The sequence below is a fragment of the Myxocyprinus asiaticus genome, chromosome 2, assembly GCF_019703515.2.
Source record: "Myxocyprinus asiaticus isolate MX2 ecotype Aquarium Trade chromosome 2, UBuf_Myxa_2, whole genome shotgun sequence".
Lineage (NCBI taxonomy): Eukaryota > Metazoa > Chordata > Actinopteri > Cypriniformes > Catostomidae > Myxocyprinus > Myxocyprinus asiaticus.
In genome coordinates, this window is record NC_059345.1 from 30,576,286 (window position 1) to 30,597,733 (window position 21,448).

The following is a 21,448-nucleotide window of genomic DNA, read 5'->3' on the forward strand; positions in this document are numbered from 1 at the left end:
AACACACAGAGTGAGGCAGAGCTTACAATCCTCCCTAGCAACCTTTTCTGCAGGCATGAACTGGCTGTGGTGGTAGGATAATGTAAGCATGTAGATAGTCAGACAATGAGTCATCAAAAACTGCTCTTTCATGTTTGGACAGGGAAAGGAGAAGAATGTATTGGGGGCTGAAGTTGTCTTGGAGGTAGTTAGAGAAAATTGTCACTCCATTGATCAGAGGGACTGATCTCTGATAATGGCAACTCCATTTCTGCTATCTGAAATTTTTATTGTCCTGTACTGAATGCAGCCCTTTTCAAATGCAAATCTATGATGGGTAGGAAAAAAAGAGACAACTATCTAGAGGAAAGGAGGGCACAAGAAAATGATGAGTGTCTCGAGAAGAGAACTGAGATCTATTGTCTGTCTCTGAGTTGAGTTGTCTCTCACTTGTCAAAGTAATCTTAATCAAAAGCTGATGTCAATTTCAAGGTAATGATAAAAAAAAAAAAAAAACACACACACACACACAAACCAAACCTTGACAAAACTGACAAACAACTATTTAGAAACGCAAAACTATATCTAGCCTTGTGGTTGTGCCATGCCACAAGTGGGCAGAGTTGAGCCAAGTGCAGTTTCAGTAATAACAACTCCTGTGTTATTTCAACAAAGCTTATTGAGTCTTATTGAGATTTTCTCGATTTTAATGGTTACTAAATAATAGAACAGCTGTAATGCTGTATTGACCAATCAGGAACCAGCACAGCAATTATCTGTATAATAATTTTACATATAATATTTAACGAGGAAAGCAAATCAAATCATATTGTAATGTCTGTTGTTTTAACTACAATCAGCTAATCTTTGACAGAGCTGTAATGTCTTTTTAAAAGTACTTGGGGATGTTATGACAGTGATAACTGGTATTTAGGAGGTTTTATTAGCTTGTTGGGCGATAAAAGTGCACAACTCTGTTTGATTGAGAGAGTAAAAGATTGAAAGAATGCTAAATAGGGAAAGCGAGGCCACACTTTGTAGTTACAGTATGTCAGCTGTAATTAAGAGGAGTACTGGTTTATTTTACACTCAATTTCATGCTCATAATCCAAAACAGCTTTCTAAAGGATTATAATGACCATCATAATGTGCTGTGATTCAAACAATAATAGCAATTTCTAGCCAAAAGCAATCACACATGCAATTTGAAAACCGACTCCATGATCTAGCCATTTTAATGGCTCTCGTCACTCTCGGGACTGAGTGATTGGAGCCAGACCCACTCAACGGTCACTCAGACAACATTCATTTATCAGTTACAAAAAGCAATCATCAGCGTGATATGGATCTACACTGTGTGCAAAATGGGGCAGACACTTTAGCAAGCTGTTATTTGTTTTAACATCATATCATCTAAAGCTGACTGAACAATTGGTTAGCTTTGAAATCAGAAAATATTTGAGTTTATTATAGTAATTGTTTTTTTCATTAATAATATAAAATTAATTTGCTTGCTTATTTTGTTTTGAATCTATAACATGACCAGGAAGCTAAACACTCTATACACCGTAAAGCATATAAACAAGAGCTGATTACAGGACATGATGTAGGTCACATGTACATAAATGTGCTAATATTAGCTCACTGATATCATCCTCATGGTAGATGACTGAGTGGTAAGGCACATTCTGGTTTTTGAGGTATCTCTCTGAAGGCTCTACGTAGTATGTGCCATGATGACTCTTGATAAAACCCTCAAACTTCCCATCCACGACAGAGCCATGGGTCAGTGTGCCTTTCTCACCTGAAAGATAAAAATAAACCAAAGGTTAAAGATACACTGACAAGGAAAGGCAATTGCAAAGTCATTCTAGACACAGAAGCAGCACTTGAAATATGACACGTTTATACATTATGATCCAGTTATTCATCTTCTCTATTATACACAAACATCTAAGCTGCTGACCTTAGAACGGTTATGAGCTCTGTAACTCTAGTGCCTCTGACAATTAAAGTAGACCTGCTTTTCATCTACAAGATGTTCTGCTCATCCTTTCAGTTTCATCAAGTACTTCATTTAGATCTGTACCACTAGGCAGTTGGACATCAAAATGTACATGTATTTATTTAGCAGGCACTTCTATCCAAAGCGACAAATGAGGAATACAACAACAAAAGTGATACATTTTTAGGAGGCAGTAAATATCTGAAGTGCTGCAATACAAAGTTCTGAGCTTCCTATACTGACAGCACATCCTGGAAATTTCTTGTTCAGTTACTTACAAACAGATTGACAAGTTCAACATGTGCAAACATGCACACAAAAAGGTCACAGGAAGGAACTGACTGAAAAGACCAACAAAAGAAGCTGCTGTCTGATATCTTTTATTGCTGGTCATTAGACTTTTAAAAACTCTTTAAAAATGTATTTCGGGTGATCCGATCACAAGTAGACAGTGCTGAATAACCTGTGTCCAAAACATTGTGTGATCCAATCACTGAAAACACATTAAATAAAATAAAATAAAATAAAAAAACCTGACCACATCGCATTTCAGGTGTAAATGCTGATCTGTACTAATGCATTCCTGGACAGCAGCAAAGCACCTATCAGTCAACCACTGTTCTAAAACAAGAGTTTAAAACTTTGCCAACTTCATGCGGCTTTCAAAGAAAATAACCATTCAATCAGAAAATTTGAAAAACTGCATACACACACAACTTTTTCAGTGTGCCTGTTATCTATTATATTAAAATAACCAAGAATTCCGATCAAAATCATGTTTGTGCTTCAAATTAAAGTGTATTTGAGAGCCACAGCATGCCGATTTTTTTTAGCTTTCTTCGTCTTTGACTTTATCAGTAACATACAGTACTGACATTTGTGTATGTATTCAGTCATGAAATCTGAAAAACTCCCCTCAAAATCCAAACGCAAGTAGTCACAGGAGATGCATTTGAGCAATGAGGTGTAAACACAATGTGTCTTGCCTGACCACAAAAACAGGGCCTGAGAGAACAATGAAAAAGACGCTTGTAATGTTTCATGAGCATTTATGCTCGAGCAAAAAACAATGCGATAAAACAACTTTAGCTGCTTTAAAAGTTAAAAAAGACTATGAGATGGCTGAAAACTAAAAGTGTGGTTTGTGTTTCTCAAGGTCTCTGAGGAAGACTTTGCAGTCAGGTTTCTCTCTCCAGAAAGGAACATCTCTGAAAGCTCTTGAGTTCCTTATTCCCGAGACTGATAACAAGAGAAATAACGAACTCAACTCCCTCACCCTGTGGAACATTCATATACATCTCTCCTCCATCCCTCCCTGACCTTCTGCTCTCAACCTACTCCCTCGCTCACAGATTCAAATAACAGGAAACATGATGAGGTAAAGCATGAAAAAACACAAGAACTTGCATAAGCAACAGCCATTATTCAATGACAGAATATGGAAAAATATACCCAAATTCTGTGGCGGTGTTAAACACCATGAAAACCACGCAAATGCTATGTTGCAAGCAACTGAATAAATCAATGTGTTGTGCACATCTTTATTTACATAACAGATAGTACCCAACCAGCTAATTACGACTAACAAAAAAAGTTGTCAAAAATCCTTTGTCAGGGATTTTAGATTCCAGTCCAGTGTTACCATATAAAAAAAGAGCTGACACACCCACCGCTGCTTGAATTCACACTATACATACATAGGCACACTATTAGAGAGAATACAATACTAAAGAGAGAATGACTGTTAATGTGGCCATTCCCATTCTTTGGAGAATACTCTATGTGCCTTCCCAGCCTACTTCAAACTCTTGTTGAATTATAGAGGTTACAAGATCAAGCATTGAGCAATGTTTATCCATTAGAGAACACTTACTGTTATTATAGTTTTAGAGGAAGGGTGTGAAAAGGGAGTGAAATATGAAGGTCTTGTTCTAAGAACAAGACTGAATGAAAGACAGCAGGAATGGAAATTAGCTTTACTCAGGGATCCCTCAGCAAACTGGAGGGAATTTGTGTGGGCGTGCACAGCTCTGTCCAAGATCTCATTTCAGTAGAGACCTTTCATTCTTAAACCACCAGTAAAAATGATTGATCTGACACCTCAGGTAGAGTCATTTATGTAGAAACATCTGTTGTGTTTTTTAACACTGTCTACACGCCACCTTACAACAGCTGGAGGCTGTCTACAATGGAAGCTGCATGCCAGCATGTTCACAGACCAATCAGCTGTCAATGCTGGGTAGATTACTTCAGAATTGAAATCCAATACTGATTTCAAATTACATGAGTAAATTTGCAATCAGTAACGTAATCTCTTGGATTATATTTTTTAGATAATCAAATTGTATTATTTTTTGCATTACTTTTGGATTACCTCTGACCTAACTCTTGTTTATTTGATGTCAAAAGCATTCGAGTAGGAATCTATAGTATTTTAAAATAATGTTGCTTGTATGCATTTAAGAAAACTTACATAATGAATCAACATGTGAGAATTGAGAAATATTTTTTGTTTTACTTGCAATTTTTGGGCCAAGATGGCAGAAAAATATGGTGATTTTTTTCTTATTTAGAAGAGGATTTTTTGTGTAAGCTATTGTCTAACAAGTTTTTCTTTTGTCCAGACTTCCATAATAAATAATTAGTGAAGGTCCGTGGATATGATGCAGACATAGTATTTCACAGCTATACATCAGTTTTAGTAACTTGCAAAATGATTAGTCATTTAGAAGTATATCAGCAGGCTGATAATAATATAATAATTAAAGAATAATTAGGGGAATCAATTTACTGCCATTGCCTGGTTAATATTTCATCATGCAATCCTCGAAAAGTAACTTTAATCTGATTACAAGTATTTTAAAATGTTAGATTTTATTACAAGTACTTGATTTTTGTAATCTGATTATATCTACTTTATTTTCAACAGACAACAGTCTTTGAATAGTTATTTCAGAATAGCAAAATAATTTTACACGTCATTGGCCTCTCTTCATGAAATGTGAGCAGAACGAATTTGTATAAATTGTTCATAAATCCGTTTTTAGGTAATTAGTCCAACTGAATGTGACAATTAACAAACAAATAGCAATTATGTATGGTATAAACAGAAATTTGACCAGAAACATCACAAGATGACTGATGTAACGGTCAGAACTTATTTAAAAATATGACAAAAAAATCAATTCATGATATTTGTAAATAATATAATTTTATTTCAGATGACAAAAAAATGGAAACAAATAAATATCTGGAGTAGCTGTGCAGCACTTTAAACCAAAGTCCTCTACTCACTCATATCAACAGCTGATATGAGCATCTCCTGACAGTCCCACTTACTATAAAAGATCCTGTGGTGAGCAAGAAATTACATGAATCCATTACAAGACTTTAAGAATGTGTCGGTAGTTTCGGGGGAGATGTTCCAAGTGGATGAGAAAAGAAGAGACAAAAGAATGTAGCTTTCTTCTTGCAGTAGGGAGCCTGTTCTTTCAAGTGTATTCGTAATGGCTCAGAGAAATTTGTATCCATCATCAGTCAGGTTCAGTGGCACACTGTCTAAAAACATTATTTCAATACCACAAGTTTTAAGGTACATAGTGAGAATAAAGTGGCTTCTGGTGTCTGATTCTTGTGGCTGTTCTGAGAGCATTCATTAAAGGGAGGTTAAGGCATCAACTCAGAATGCATGAAGAGTAACCTGAACAAGACATTTCATTTAGTCATGCAATTTAACATCATTCCGTAATGAAGAACATGAGGATTTTAGCAATTTATCATCGTGCCTGAAGATTTAAGCAATAATTTGGCCAGAGATATTGAGGTGAGCAGAGGTCAGATCCATGTGAAAAATGCAGTCATAGCAGGATGTGTGTAGAGCTGTCAGGGTGAAGCTTTGTCATGACAGGACACACACTGACATCATTAACATTTCCTTTTTTCCAAACCCAACAGAAGACAGGAAGAGCTTGTCCAGCCATAATCCTTAAAGGGATATTCACCCAAAAATTGGTATTCTGTCATCACTTCATGTTGTTGTTACAAACCTGTATGACTTCTTTCTTTCATGGAACATAAAAGGAGATTAAAGAAGATGAGCCTCAGTTACCATTCTCTTTCACTGCATCTTTTTTCCATACGATGAAAGTGAATGGTGACTGAGGCTAATGTTCTTCCTACCATCTCCTTTTGTGCTCCACAGAAAACTTTATTTGTGTTCAGTGTTCCAAGAGCGGATTTTTTTAACCTTTTTTTTCCCCCCTTTAAAATCAAATACAATTTCATGTTAATTCTGCATTCAGTAAAACTTGACTAAGAAACAACAATGCAGAAGTAATCTAAAAGCTACAGCAAAGACCCTCCTCCAGGGGAAGCCTACAAGCTTAGCTCAGAAACATGAAATGCCCAACAGGAAGACCAGAGGCTGTTATGAAAGAATGGAAGTCAATAGAGGAAATGCCTTTATGCGCTGAAAAATAAGAGGATTTTGTGTGGAAACTGCTTATAATTTAATACACTTTCTTCATAGCTGCTAATCTGCATGTATACCATAATATATATTTATTTTATAAAGAGCTATGTTTTGAGTTTGCTATAAAAAAAAAAATTAAAAGAAATGCTATTTTATAAGACAAGTCACAGAAGTTTTGCGACATGAATAATTTCCAGCACTACCCACTCATTTCTGTGGCCTCCCCTACGGTGACTGGCTGTCATAATGAAATTGTGGCCATAACACAGATCCTTGTATTACAAAATCTTTACAAAATGCACCCAAATTTTTAAATACGGAGGAATTTTTTCACTTTCAATGCTTTGGGCCCCCATTAATATCTGACTCTGATGTCCACGTCTACACACTTGACATCACTCTACAAAGACATTTACAAAGCCATAAAAAAAAAAAAAATAAAATAAAAACATTGTATGGAGGTCATGTTTCCGTGGCAACTACTTAGAGAGTGTATAAGTGTGTGTGTGAGTGCTGGATAGATGCTCTGCTCACCATAAATTTCTCCAGTGTAAATGTGAGAGGTGTCATAGGGGATCTCTTCTCCTGAAACTTCTACCCTCAGATCAGGGGAGAACAGAGATGTGTCTCTCTTCATCCGCAGGTTAAAATGCCTGATGAAAAGAAGAGAGACAAAGAGATCAAGTTAAACAGAATTCTGTGAGGTTGCTTGTGATATAAAAATAACATACACAGTCTGTACCAACATAGGAAGACAAAGGACAGGCAAAATTTGACATGCTGTTTACCCCACACGTAAATACTGACATTCGGAGTCAAGTAAGAATAATAATTTAGATGCAGAGCATTATTGAAAACATGCCAACCAGCTTTTCTCAATGCTAAAAAAGTGTTTCATTTCCCTGCATTATTAATCAAATCATATCTTTTATTCAGATTGCTCTATTTCCCAGCAGGCCCATAAGGTCATCAGGTTTCGCCAGGAAACACCATAGTAGGTGGTGATGAGTGTCTCAAAATGATTCATTAAAGTTATTAACTTGGCACACTTGTAAACAGACACTCTGTAAGATGTATGAAGATGCTCTGGAGAGGGTGCTGGGTGTCTAGTAGAATACATGGTAGATTAATGAGAAGTAAAAATCATTGGATAAGAACTGTGCATTTTGCAGTGCTGATTTTAGAGAAAATAAAATCTGCAGAATGGACTTAAACATGGTAAAATTTATTGAGAGTACTACACTCTTCTTAGAAGCTCAAAACATTATCTAATCAGCCAAACTACACTGCCTGGCCCATAATACATAAATAAAAATAAAAATAAATATCGCCATTTGGATTTTAATAAGGAGATACTTAAGAGCCTATGATTGGGTCATTATTGCAGTGATGCGTTTCAGCTGGCAATAATTATTTTAACACTAACTGATGCAGTGTGTAGCTTCTTATTTCTTAAACATCCATGTCGGAAGACGTATCCCGCGGTCGTGGAAAAGATGTTACTGTTTCAGAAGGGGCAAATTATTGGCCTGCATCAAGCAAAGAAAACAACTAAGGAGATTGCTGAAATCACTGGAAACGGGTTAAGAACTGTCTAACGCATTAATAAAACCTGGAAGGATAGTGGTGAACAGTCAGCTTCGCAGAAGAAATGTGGTCAGAAAGAAAATCTTGAATGAACATGATCGGAGATCACTAAAACGCTTTAAGTCACATCGCTAAAAATTGACAGTAGAACTCACGGCTATGTTTAATAGTGAATGTAAGAGCATTTCCACACACACAATGTGATGAAAACTTACAGGATTGGGAATAAGCAGCTGTGTGGCCACAAGAAAGCCACTTGTTAGTGAGGCCAATCAGGGAAAAAACAACTTAAATTTGCTAGGGAGCATAAAGATTGGACTATAGAGCAATGGAAAAATGTCATGTGGTCTGATGGCGATGGGCACGTCAGGGTAAGAAAGGAAGCACATGAAGCGATGCACCCGTCATGCATAGTGCCCATTGTACAAGCCTCAGGAGGCAGTGTTATGATCTGGGGTTGCTTCAATTGGTCAGGTCTAGGCTCAGCAACATTATGCGGCAATAAAATGAAGTCAGCTGACTACCTGAATGTACTGAATGACAAGGTTATCCCATCAATGGATTTTTTCTTCCCTGACAGCACGGGCATATTCCAGGACGACAATGCCAAGATTCATCGGGCTCAAATTGTGAAAGAGTGTTTCAGGGAGCATGAGGAATCATTTTCACACATGAATTGGCCTGAGTCCTGACCTTAACCCTATTGAAAGTCTTTGGGATGTGCTGGAGAAGACTTTACGGAGTGGTTCGACTCTCCCGTCATCAATACAAGATCTCGGCCAAAAATTAATGCAACTCTGGATGGAAATAAATGTTGTGACGTTGCATAAGGTTGTTGAAACAATGCCACGACGAATGTGTGCCATAATCAAAGCTAAAAGCGGTCCAACGAAATATTAGAGTATGCAACTTTTTTTTTGGCCAGGCAGTGTATTTAAGAGACAGAGAAAGAGAGAGAGAGAGAGAGAGAGAGAGAGAGAGAGAGAGAGAGAGAGAGAGAGAGAGACTCATAAATGTCTTGCTCTGCTGTATGACAGGGAATGACCACCCTGCACACCACCATTGTGATCATGAATTCGCTCAGGATAAATGAAACATGTGTCACTCATGCCTCTGTGGTGCAGCTGAGCCCCGTGTGTGTGTGTGTGTGTGTGTGTGTGTGAGGAGCTTGTCTATGGACTATAAACTATACACTAGGGCCAAACAATAGCTGTGGTCTAGATATGCCTCATCATGAGAGATTATCCTAATGATGGCTAGAGAGAAAAATGTACCCTATAAAGCAAAACAATACAGTAAAGTATTGACACAACAGACCGTAAAAGTGCCCGCCCACATTTTCAGCTGTCTTGGTTCTGGAAGCATTTTTCCCCATTTATTTCTTTCATAGGGATTTCATAAAATCCTTTATAAAAGAGTTTTAAGCCTTGAACCAAACCCACCAGCTCCAATGTGAATCACTGTAAATCACTGTAAATGCCTGACGAAGGTTGTGTGACTGAGACGTTGTAATTAAAGTTTTCTAATATTCCTTGCAAGCTAAGGTAGCGTGCAGGATTTTATTTTACTTTGTTTGGCTTTACTATAAAATCCTTTACCAAAGAGTTATAAGCCATGAGCCAAACCAACCAATTCCAAGGTGAATCACAACAGTACAAAGTATTTGAAAATCAGACAAAAACTACAAATCTGTGTACTTAATGTCTTTCATCAGGGCATGAACTACAAAGTAGTTAATTTTTTAAGTAATCAAATTAAAAACTAAAAATATAAAACTATTGATTTTTCAGTTGCTGATTAAAATTATAGACAAAATATATTTTAATTTTATTGAAAAATATTTAAATATTTTATAGAAAATAAACTAGGTCTGTCACAATTACTTGATTTTAACAAATCTGCCCGGGACACGCTGAAATGCACTCAACCTTTTTATCTACACAATCGTTTGCAATATAGGCTTTTATAAAGAAACATACAATAATGCCATGAAAAAAATGTCTCTCATACTTTGTTACACACACACAGTGACAGATGCACAAACACTTAAGAAAGTTATTTTCAGCAAATTGAGTTCCGTTCTATGTAAATTAATTAAAATTTGAATGTAAATACCATCTTCCTCCTCATGTAAAGTAAATTTTATGATGAAGTTTGTAATCTGCAGACACAGTATAGAACAGGCTTACCTAAGGGAGTACCAGCTAGTCTTTGCATGTGAAATTTTTAACAGTGTTTATTCAAGAAAGAACTGAATATCCAGATGCTTAAGGTCATTTTACACTATACGTGGCAAGTGAAAAGCTTTTGAGATCTTGGTAGTATGTAGCACAAGTAAGTGCTACAATGCCCGCGACTGCTGCAGTTAAACGCAAGAGAGTAAAAACATATCTCTCTTTATGACTCGATTACTGTAAATATCCTTTTGTATTCTGTGTTGCATTTAAATGATAGTTAAAAAAAATTAAATTAAATTAAATAAATAAAATGGCTTATATCTCCATAAAATAGTTAAACCATGAGTATAACTCATCCTCCATAAACAAGATTTGTGGGCAGACATTGTTTTCAATAAGATCAAATATTTTATGTCCTGTTTTCCCATATTTGAATTCTAAACTAAAATGGGTAGATTGTGTTGAACTATTTAATGAAAAAAGATGATCTTGCAATAAAAAAAAAGTTGGGCACCGATGGAGTAACCAATGTCTGTCAGCTTGAATTATATAATTTTTTTTATATTATAGATCTGCTTTGGGTGTCTGTTGGCTTTAGAGCTTGTTTGCACAATCGTTTTGTAGTTGTTCCATAGAGTACATCAAAATATTGGCAAATGAACGCATTTTATCCAAACGTGACTTCACCTCGACAACATTATGAATCTGGAGTTATTAAACCATTTTTCAGAATACTTAACCGTCAGAATAATCGATAGATTACTCGATTACAAAAATAATCGATAGTGACAGCCCTATAATAAACATAGGAGTAGTTTGAGAGTGTAGGGAAACCAACTAGATTTTGTCATTCACAGTACATCATGCAATGTGGTTGCTGCAGCACTTGTTTCACATGCTTTGTTGGCCGCAATTCTCTGATTGGTGGAGCGTTTCACTTCAGGATTCTCGGGTAGTATAGTTCTTCACTAGGAATTCCCCATGTGATATTTAAAAAATTAAGAAGTAACGTGGACTGATGGCTTCAACAGATGCATAAATGACAGATTAACAACCTCTGAGCTCATGGTAGGTTTGTCTTTAAAGGTTTATGGCCGATTTATACTTTTTCATCAAACCTACGCCATTGGCTACACATTTAAGGGGCATCTTCTGTTTTTAGTCTCGGTTTATGTTTCATTATGTTACAGGTGAAAACGTGACAAAAAGTCACATCTGTTTACATAAACTCTGTCCTTTTTTCCACAGGGCTTTTACTCTCTATATATTATTTGGTATGTGAGTGACACAATATTTGTTGTATTCTACTCAAGAACTTTCCGATCTGTATGATGTTTTGACCATATTTTTGACAGTATGTTGTACACTAAAATAATAATATTTCATGAGTTATGAAAATGGAACACTCCTAAGCATCCTTTGTCAGCAAACTAAAAGGCACCATTTAAGAGTTGGTTATATTGCCTATATGCATTGTAAAGTCCTGCTTATAAGTTTTAAAATGAAACTAATTTCGTGTTGGTTAAGCAAGTAGTTATTTCTTAATTTGATAGGAATTTTGTTTTCAGCACGGAGCATCAAAAATGGCAAAATATTTTTTTTTTTACTATTTCAGCTACTCAGGAGCAAGCATGAAGAATATGACTAATTTATTTTCGATCAGAATGACATGTATAATAAATAATATGTAGGCCTACCCTAATGCAACATACTTTAATGAACCTGCTTTTGAGCATTTTGGCTGTGCACTCACAGAAAGATGCAAACACACCAACGCAAAACTATAAATGTAAACCACAGTGTTGGCCACTACGCGGAGCCTACGCCGTAAGTTTGAAGCAGAAGTATAAATCGGTCTTAAGTAGTAAAAATATATTATCACAGCAGCTGTCACAAGTGGTGTCTGCTCATTTGCACAATCATATTTAATAAAAGAGAAACCAATGATGAAAAGTGAGCCTTTATAGAAAACGCACAGAAAACACACATTGTTTTCTGCGGTCAAGATGTGGTTTGATATTGTCAAAGATATGGCCTTTAGCAGATCTAAATGTTCCTGGTAATTTTCATAGTTTGTAAACAATAGCCCTGATATGTTAAAATGGTCATTATGTTTTTATTTTCAAAGAAAAGTTGACTATTTTTAATTAAGGTTATCGAGTCATGGTTGTTTTTTTTTATTTTTCAGCCAGATCTTATGAAGGAACTTATGGACAGACCATAAAAATGTTAATTGAATACCCCTAACTATTTTAATGTACTAAACACACATTATAAATGGTGTTTATTATTGTTTTGAATGTTAACATGTTACTTACAATAAAAGTGCTAGCTAAAATAAATACGGAAATAATCTGGCCCCCACAAGAAAGTAATTGAAGGGAGAGCCCTTCAGCTCTAAACAGTCTTATTATGAGGACAACTGTTCTGTGCTACACCCACCACCGCACTATGGGTTTGATCTTTGTGCAGATGAGAGTTGCTGCTACCATATGCCAACACACTGCAATGAGGAAAGAGAGAGAGAGAGAGAGGAATATACAGAAAAGGAAAAAAATAGGAAATTCAAGGACAGAGCTTCCCAGAGGGAAAGTGGACAGGTGGAGGTCAGATAATAATTCTAAGAACTCTAATTAAAACCACTCTTTTCTCTCTCTCTCTCTCTCTCTCTCTCTCTCTCACACACACACACACACACAAACGTACACACAAACACAAAACACACCCACTACCCAATCAAAACTGCAAACCCTCGAAATTACAAAATTGAACCTGTGGGAAAGTTTGTTATCTTACACAAAGCCTCTTGTACAACAATATTTTATTTAACATTCAGTTTCAAACTTTTAAAGCCTGAAGTCCATTCAACTTACTCCATTGTCAAACCAGTACTTGGCATTAAACGTCACAGCCTGTGATTCTCCAGTGCCATTCATACCATATTGCTAAACCGCTTCAGTACACAACAAAGAGGCACATGCCTCAGGAAAAGCATTGACAGTTAAAGGCCTATTCACACTAAATTCGTGATGAATTTGCAAGACGGACTAATGACGAAAGGTCTATTCACACCAAGACCATAACCAATAAAAAAAAAACAATTTTACCCCTGTACAGTAGTGCTGTTCTACAAAGATTTTTTTTCCCTGCTCGGACCTAATTCAGCTGTCAGTGCATAAGATTCATATTTTTAATGCTGTTAAGGCATTTAACTATTTTGGCATACCTGTTTCATTATGTTCTTTCCATGTATTAAATGCATTTTAAGGAATAAAGGATCTGTGTTTTTTATACAAATGAGATGAGTAAAGAGCGCTGTTGCATAAATAAACATCCTCATTATATTTGCACATATTTTGCTATGAGAATATTTCAAACAAACTCCTGAATTTTTGAAAACTTCTATTTTTTAATGCCTGGATAATATAACACAAGGTACAGTGGTATAAAAACACATGGAATAATGTACTTATTGTTTTGTTTTTGAAGAGGAGGATTTTCTCCCCAAATTGGAATGCCCAATTCCCAATGCGCTCTCAGTGGTGGTGTAGTTACTCTCGAATCTCAGTTGCCTCTGCGTCTGAGACAGTCAATCTGCGCATCTTATCACGTGGTTGAGCGCGTTACCGTGGAGACCTAGCGCATGTGGAGGCTTCACGCTATTCTCCGCGGCATCCACGCACAAGTCACCACGCACCCCACCAAGAGCGAGAAACACATTATAGTGACCACAAGGAGGTTAACCCAACGTGACTCTACCCGCCCTAGCAACCGGGCCAATTGGTTGCTTAGGAAGCCTGACTGGAGTCATTCAGCATGCCCTGGATTTGAACTTGCGACTCCAGGTGTGGTAGTCAGCATCTTTACTTGCTGAGCTACCCAGGCCCCCTGGAAAAATGTACATTAAGGAAAAACAGGCATAGAAAATATGATGCATACCATAAATTATATTAAAGAAATACAGGGTCACAGTTTTTATTTAATTATTAAATATTTGTATTGAATTCAGGGTTTCTTGTGCGTGGTGAGACATTAATTATTACAGGAATCCTTGCAACAAAAAATAAATTAGCAGTGAGATTCAGCAATACACTTGTCTACACAAAATATAGCTTTTTTTTTGTTGTTGTTGTTGCTATATTTAAGTCCAAAAAATTTGCTGAACCTCTGCTATTTTTAATTCCTGGATAATATAACATTCAGAGTAAATGTACATTAAGACAAAACACCAGGTATATTATGTATATATCAGCAAATACAGTGCCTGATTTCTTCTGTTTTTGTGTATATCTCATACAAAATTGTTTCAAAGATTCAACATAAAACAAAGGCAATCTGAGTAAACACAAAATACAGTTTTTAAATGATAATGTTATTTATTGAAGCAAAAAAGTTATTCAATACTAAATGGGCCTGTGTGAAAAAGTATTTGCCCTTAGTTAATAAATCCCCAAATCTATGAAACTGCATTTATAATGGGGTTCAGTTGGACTAGACACACCCAGGCCTGATTAATGTCAGACCTGTTCAATCAAATCAACACCTAAATAGAACTTTTTCAGCATCATGAAGTTGGCTAAAAGGTCTCACCCTGTAACACACTATGCCAAGGTGGAAAGAAATTCCAGAAATAATGAGGGAAAAGGTGATTGAAATACATCAGTCTGGGAAGGGTTACAAGGCTATTTCAAAGGCTCTGGGACTCCAAAGAACCACAGTGAGAGCCATTATCTCCAAATGGAGAAAACTTGGCACAGTAGTGAACCTTTCCAGAAGTGGCCGACCTTCCAAAATTACTCCAAGAGCACAGCCACAACTCATCTAGGAAGTCACAAAAAAGCCAAGGACAACACCCAAGGAACTTTAGGCCTCTGTCATAACAATAAAGTTCACGGTTCATGACTCCACTATCAGAAAGACACTGGGCAAAAATGGCATCCATGGAAGAGTGGAGAGGCGAAAACCACTGCTAACCCAAATGTTCATGGAGGGATTCCAAAAGCGAGTTTTGAAGCAAGTTTTTTTCAGCTGTACAGGATGCAATACAGTGAAGAGGAACGCATATTTTATAAACTGAACACCCAATCCAAACCTCAAACCTAATCATCAGTAGCATCAAAATTTAATGTTAGAGGGAAAAATGCAACATCCGAATAGTAACTGATTATTCAAATGTGATTACTTTCTGGTAGGGTTGTCACAATACCAACATTTCAGTAAAATGTATAATATGCTATTGAACACACACTTTTAGCCTATTTAAGAAGTTAAAATTAATGTATATAATTTAAAACAATTGCATGTTTCCTTCATGTGTTCCTCAATTAAGTAAACATTGCTTCAAGTTTTTTTTTTTAAATAGGGAACTATGAAACATTTCCCCCCCCCCAAATCCAGTGTTTTACATTTAATTTTTTATTTACATTTATTTATATTTCTGAATGTTATGAAGTTTAAATGTCATCATCAAAATGGTGTCTTATCAAATTAATTCATAAAAATGTAATCAAATACAAATATAACAATTACTTTTCAATGTAGCATTGCATTTTTATCAAATGAAATGGTTTTGTAAAGATTCTCACAGCATAATCTAAAACACACAGAGCATCACAGTATAAATAAACACTGATGAAAACTTATTCAGTACAACAGCACTCTTGCTTGTGGAATATTGCTTAAATATTATTATTATTATTATTATTATTATTATTATAAGTAACAATAATAATAATAACAACGATTTATTAATAATAATAATTATTAGGGCTGAGAAATTTAACGTGATAATTTCTGAGATGAGTTAGTGACTGTGTAACGCATAAAAACATTAATGCAGTATCCAGTAATTAATGCAGTATTTTTTCACTTCTTAAAACTTCACTATTGTTTTTCATCACTTCCTGTGGCTAAAACTGGCATAAATAAATTTCCAGGAGGTGCATGCTCAACTCAAATGCACATCCTAGCACATAAACTGATTGTGTGGAGCAGTGCACGCTTATTCATTATGCGTGATGCATGTCCTGCGCATCACAGACATGGGAGCGGATTTACAGCATGGAGAATGGAGACTTCAACAAGTGGGGAGCCAGGTGTGGTAGAGATTCAGGCAAGCTGCCGTATCTCTTTGAATCACCTGAAAACGCTCACTCACTGTCATTTGAACCAGTGTCAAAAGATAACCCGCATGAGAGAGACCCAGCGTGTGCGCGACAGCGACTGAACGGCAGCCAGAGAAAATAGTAGTTTTGAGATTTAAAACTTCAGCAAAACAAACTTCAGCATTCAATTTGTTTTATATCTGTATAGTGTCTTATAATGCATTGGCAATGTACATTTAAGTTTATCCCACCAATAAAGCTTAATATAAATTGAATCTGCCCTGCTGATTTTGCCCAACTTTTAATTACAACATGTCTACTGATTTTATGACATGTAAACTTTTAACTTTATCAAAGTTATTCACTCTAACCCACCCCCTAAGTCACAGCCCTAATTATAATAACTTTTAATATTACAGTGAATATTACATTTTACTATATAGTAATAAAAAAAAAATAAAAAAAACATGAGTCAAGTGGTGCTTTTTGGGTGGAAAATATTCCAACTGTCAGACACTCTAAACTGTTTCCCTCTAGGTCTCATATCAAACCCTGGGTCGAGACCATTCCTCATTCTGTCCACACACACAGTGGCAGAGTGTGTGTGCGCCTTAATTACTACTGCTGCTCCTCCAACAAATTAGCAGTATTTCTACTTTTCAATACTGAAGAGGGTTATATTTATTTATCCCCATGTGACAACAGGATGAGAACAGCTGGGACAGCAGCATGTGTGTATCCAACACACTCTCACTGCGAAATCGTCAGGATTTGTACGATTTTTCTAAATTTGGTTAATTCGTATGATATCGTGCGACTGCACTCGTTTGAACTCCTACGACTTTCACTACATCTACAGGGTTCGTACAGATGCTTCAAAGTTAAATTCAAGGACTTTCAAGGACTTTTCTAACTGACAAGATGTCATTAAACTAATTCTTAATTTGTTAATTTTAAATAAAATATTTTATTCATTCAGTTAATTTATCTTTTATAAAACACCACTTATTACAAGTACAACATATCTCAATGAGCATCTTTAACTACATATTCTCAGTAACAATTCTTGGTTCATTCATGACTAAATTGATGTGCTCCCTTAAAACGCACTTCGCTTTCCTACAAAAGTGAATAACTGGGTCTGTAAACAGTAGTCCATATGACTCATGTGCTGTGTTTTCATGTTTTCTAGTCACACAACAGATTTATGTGAGGAACAGTCTGAAATTGAAAATGGGTCATTCTCAAAAAAAAAAAAAATCAAAAAAAAAAAAAGTTGACTTTCCAACTTACAAAATATTGAAATTTTCCATTCAGTTTTTGCCTGTAAACGCTGAGGGTAAACATGTTGACATACATTTTTATACATAAAAGGACAACTTGGCTGTTATTATTTCTTTTATTATTTAATTTTGTTTCAGGAATGAAGCAAGTTAACACTAATGAGGGTTAAATGGGTTACAATACCACATTTTGAGGGTTCAATGGAGTACAACACCCAAAATTTCTGTGAAAATATTAGTTAAAATGTGAACTAATAACTTTTTAACATGCTGGGAAAATCACTATATGCATCATTAAGCAGCCTCTGAACTTTGGCCTTAAAAATTATTTCCCACAACTTTTTGTATTAAAAACAATTTTAAAACACACAAAAAAAAGTTTTAAAATCAATAACGCCAGTGCCATGAAATCAAAGGACAAACGTTCTTTTAAAATTATTACAATTATTAATAATAATTTTGTTTTGCTTTCTTGCACACTTGTTCGGCCTTGCACTAATGCTTGAATTAAAAATAAGTACAAAATAAATACATAACTTTGCATGTCATAGAAGTGGTGTACCAGATGAAGGGTTCATTTTTTTCAGGCAATTGACAATTTCAAATATATTTTCTAAAAAAAATGTGCAAAACAAGAGTCAAGCAATTTCATATGATTAAAGGTTAGGTTATAGAATGATACCTTTTCATTTTTGTTTTTGCTATTTGAAAGCTTTTTCATGACTAAAAAAAGTCAAGGGACATGTTTGTCAACATTTTGATGTTGACCCAAATGTTGTCAGAAATAACCTATTTTGTGTCTTTACAGAAGGGGGCGCTATATGGCTCACAAAACTGAATCCTCCATTGATCTGCATTCAAATCTCAGAAAGTTTTACATCTCATATAATTTGTTCACTCTGGAGAGTAATTTTTAATTAAAACTGATAGTTGCAAAGATTCATACTTGTTAAATCTGCCACAGCAGTATCTATAAAATATATAATTTTTAAATCCTCCAGTAACCGTTGATTGTGATTGGCCCACTCTGAACAGCGCTGCCAAAAGCAACAGGTGCTATGTGATAGCACCGTCTATGCGCTGCCTGCTTCATCAGTGGTCTGTCTTCATGTTTTCCCGAAAATAAATAAATACATTTCATTTATTAAAAGATTTAAGCAACATATTTTATGATTTTCTATAATTCAATAACTTTTTAAGCACCTCTTGGTAAAAAAATGGGTATTTTCAAGGGTTTTCCAGGACTTCAATTTGAAAAAGCCAAGTTCAAGTACTTCAAGCACTTCAAGCACCTTGTACGAACCCTGCATCTAATATGCCACAATTACTTTCTTCTGTCACACACAACCACTTCCTATCATGTTTACACACTCTACTGATTGGTTAAGAGTAGATAAGGGGTTTGGGTAAGGGCATAATATTAATAAGTATGTCCTTAACGTCTCGTACGCGGAACTCGTGCTTACTTCCGCATTAGACATCTGGGAATTTGCACGTGATGAAATCGTACGAGTTTATGCGAACAACATCGTGCGAGACCATACGAAATAGCCAACTCGTAAATTATGTACGACTTTTCATGAGACTGGGTTGGTGTATCAGCAGTTGAATACATGCAATAATAATAATAATTTTTTTATTTTATCTTCTTTTCTCCCCAATTTGGCATGCCCAATTTCCACTACTTACTAGGTCCTCGTGGTGGCGCAGTTACTCACCTCAATCCGGGTGGTGGAGGACAAGTCTCAATTACCTCTGCTTCTGAGACAGTCAATCAGCACATCTTATCACGTGGCTCACTGTACATGACACCACGGAGACTCCGCATGTGTTGGCTCATGCTATTCTCCGCAATCCACGCACAACTTACCACGCGCCCCATTGAGAGCGAGAACCACTAAATCGCGACCATGAGGAGGTTACCCCATGTGACTCTACCCTCCCTAGCAACCGGGCCAATTTGGTTGCTTAGGAGACCTGGCTGGAGTCACTCAGCACACCCTGGATTCAAACTCGCGACTCCAGGGGTGGTAGTCAGTGTCAATACTTGCTGAGCTACCCAGACCCCCACAATAATAATATTAATAATAATAAACTATGGCCCAGGAAATAAACACACACTGACAAGCATGAAATCACAAACATGCAGCTCTCTTCCACTTGTTGAGATATGAAAGAGAGCAGGATGGCCACTCTACAAAAAGAAATGTAATGTTTTTGGTTTAAAGAAAGAACAAGGTACAATTAGGGATGTGCATTAAACCAGAGCGGTGACTGATCATGAAAACATAATAATTGCATGACTTGACTTTTTTCAAAATATTTCATACAAATTTAAATCCAGTAACAACTACACATAAATGTGCCAAAAATGGGACTCATGTTTACTTTTATCATTGTTTTTGCCATAGATTTTGGTTCTTTGAGGCATATACTGTATGCACAAGGTAAATGCATTTGGATCTGCACCCAAACAAGCGAACTATAAAACAGTGAGCATGAGTGGAGGCCCTTTATGGTGCTTTCTGATACTGGTCTCCATTCACTTCATTGTATGGACAGAAAAGTGTAAAAATTATGCTAAACATTGCGTGTTGTGTTCCAGAGAAGGTGTGGAACAACGTGATGGTGAGTAAATGATGACAGAAATATCATTTTTAAATTAACTGTTCCTTTAAGATTGCAACGTTCGTAACTAAAAAAATTTGATGCAACTGCCAAAGACATCTGTTAAGCTGACTCATTAAGTTAAGTTTTGATTTATTTCAGTACTCAAGTAGACAAAATTATCATCCCAAGGCAAAATTCACACAGCACACCTCTCATAAGCAAGCTGCGAGCTGACCGCTGATCTGAATTTTAATGGGTTTCACAAATGACAGATCATTAGACTGATAGCACTTGACCTCAGATCCAGTAGAGTGGCCACCTCAGCATGAGCCTTCATTAGCTGATTCAAGCAGTGAATCACTGCATTTCTCTTACATTTGTCAAGCAACCGGGAACCTCTATTGTGTGAACATACCTAAAAGCCAAAGGGAACGATCTGGTTCCCACTGTGATCTTTTGTACATCGACGGCTTCACTTTAACCATGCAGCCATTAAGGGCAGTTCCGGGAATATCCTGTTGTCTCCAAAAGCAGCCGATTCCAGCCAGACCCAATTCACTCCAACCAGCACAAGGAGTGTAATTACCCAGCACTCAGCACTTCCAATTATCTTTACAGTAAGGTATCTAAATTAATGACATCCACCAGCTCAGCCTTTCAATATGAGTATAAGTGGTTTCAGATGCAGAGTAACTAAAGATGTAAAAAAAAAATATATATATATGATTACGCAAAGTAGCACAAATTGTAATTGAGATGATAGATGAGTCTGGAGTAAAACGGCCTCTTATAAGACAGCAGGAGATTTACTGAGTATTTGATGCTCCCTTCGTTTACTAGAGTGATAAAGAAATGCTTTACTAGACTGCTATATGACAGATGGGAGATGGGGGTGGTGAACAGTCGGGAAAATCAAGTGCGAGTGAGTCTGTATGTAAGAGAGAATAATGGGAATCAAGATATAAACAGCCTTTAAAAAAGTGAGCGAATAAAAAAAATGGTTAAAAATGATGGTGAGAGATGGCAGTTGAACTTGGTCAGGACACAGGAGGTAGGCGTAAATGAGAAGAACATCCCTTCATTACACAACTGCCTCACTCACTGACCTGATCTGGACTCTACCTGTGCTGGATGACAGCGCTTCCCAAGAACAGATTTTTACAAGAACGGAAGAGAGAGGAAGTAACAGGAAGCCTTTGCAAATTCTGAATAAACTCAAAAACTCTGCTAAT

The 21,448-nt window shown here is 36.3% G+C and overlaps 1 protein-coding gene across 1 annotated transcript in view; it reads right to left on the bottom strand.

Annotated features, from left to right (window-relative positions):
• The window catches only part of LOC127409612 (disintegrin and metalloproteinase domain-containing protein 10-like), a 115,999-nt gene that overhangs the window by 36,762 nt on the left and 57,789 nt on the right, over window positions 1-21,448 (bottom strand). Inside the window, exons 3-4 of the mRNA XM_051644297.1 lie at window positions 6,990-7,108; window positions 1,625-1,783 (exon numbers count right to left, since the gene is read on the bottom strand). Coding sequence (XP_051500257.1) covers window positions 1,625-1,783; window positions 6,990-7,108 — 278 coding nt within the window. The remainder of the gene's footprint in view (window positions 1-1,624; window positions 1,784-6,989; window positions 7,109-21,448) is intronic.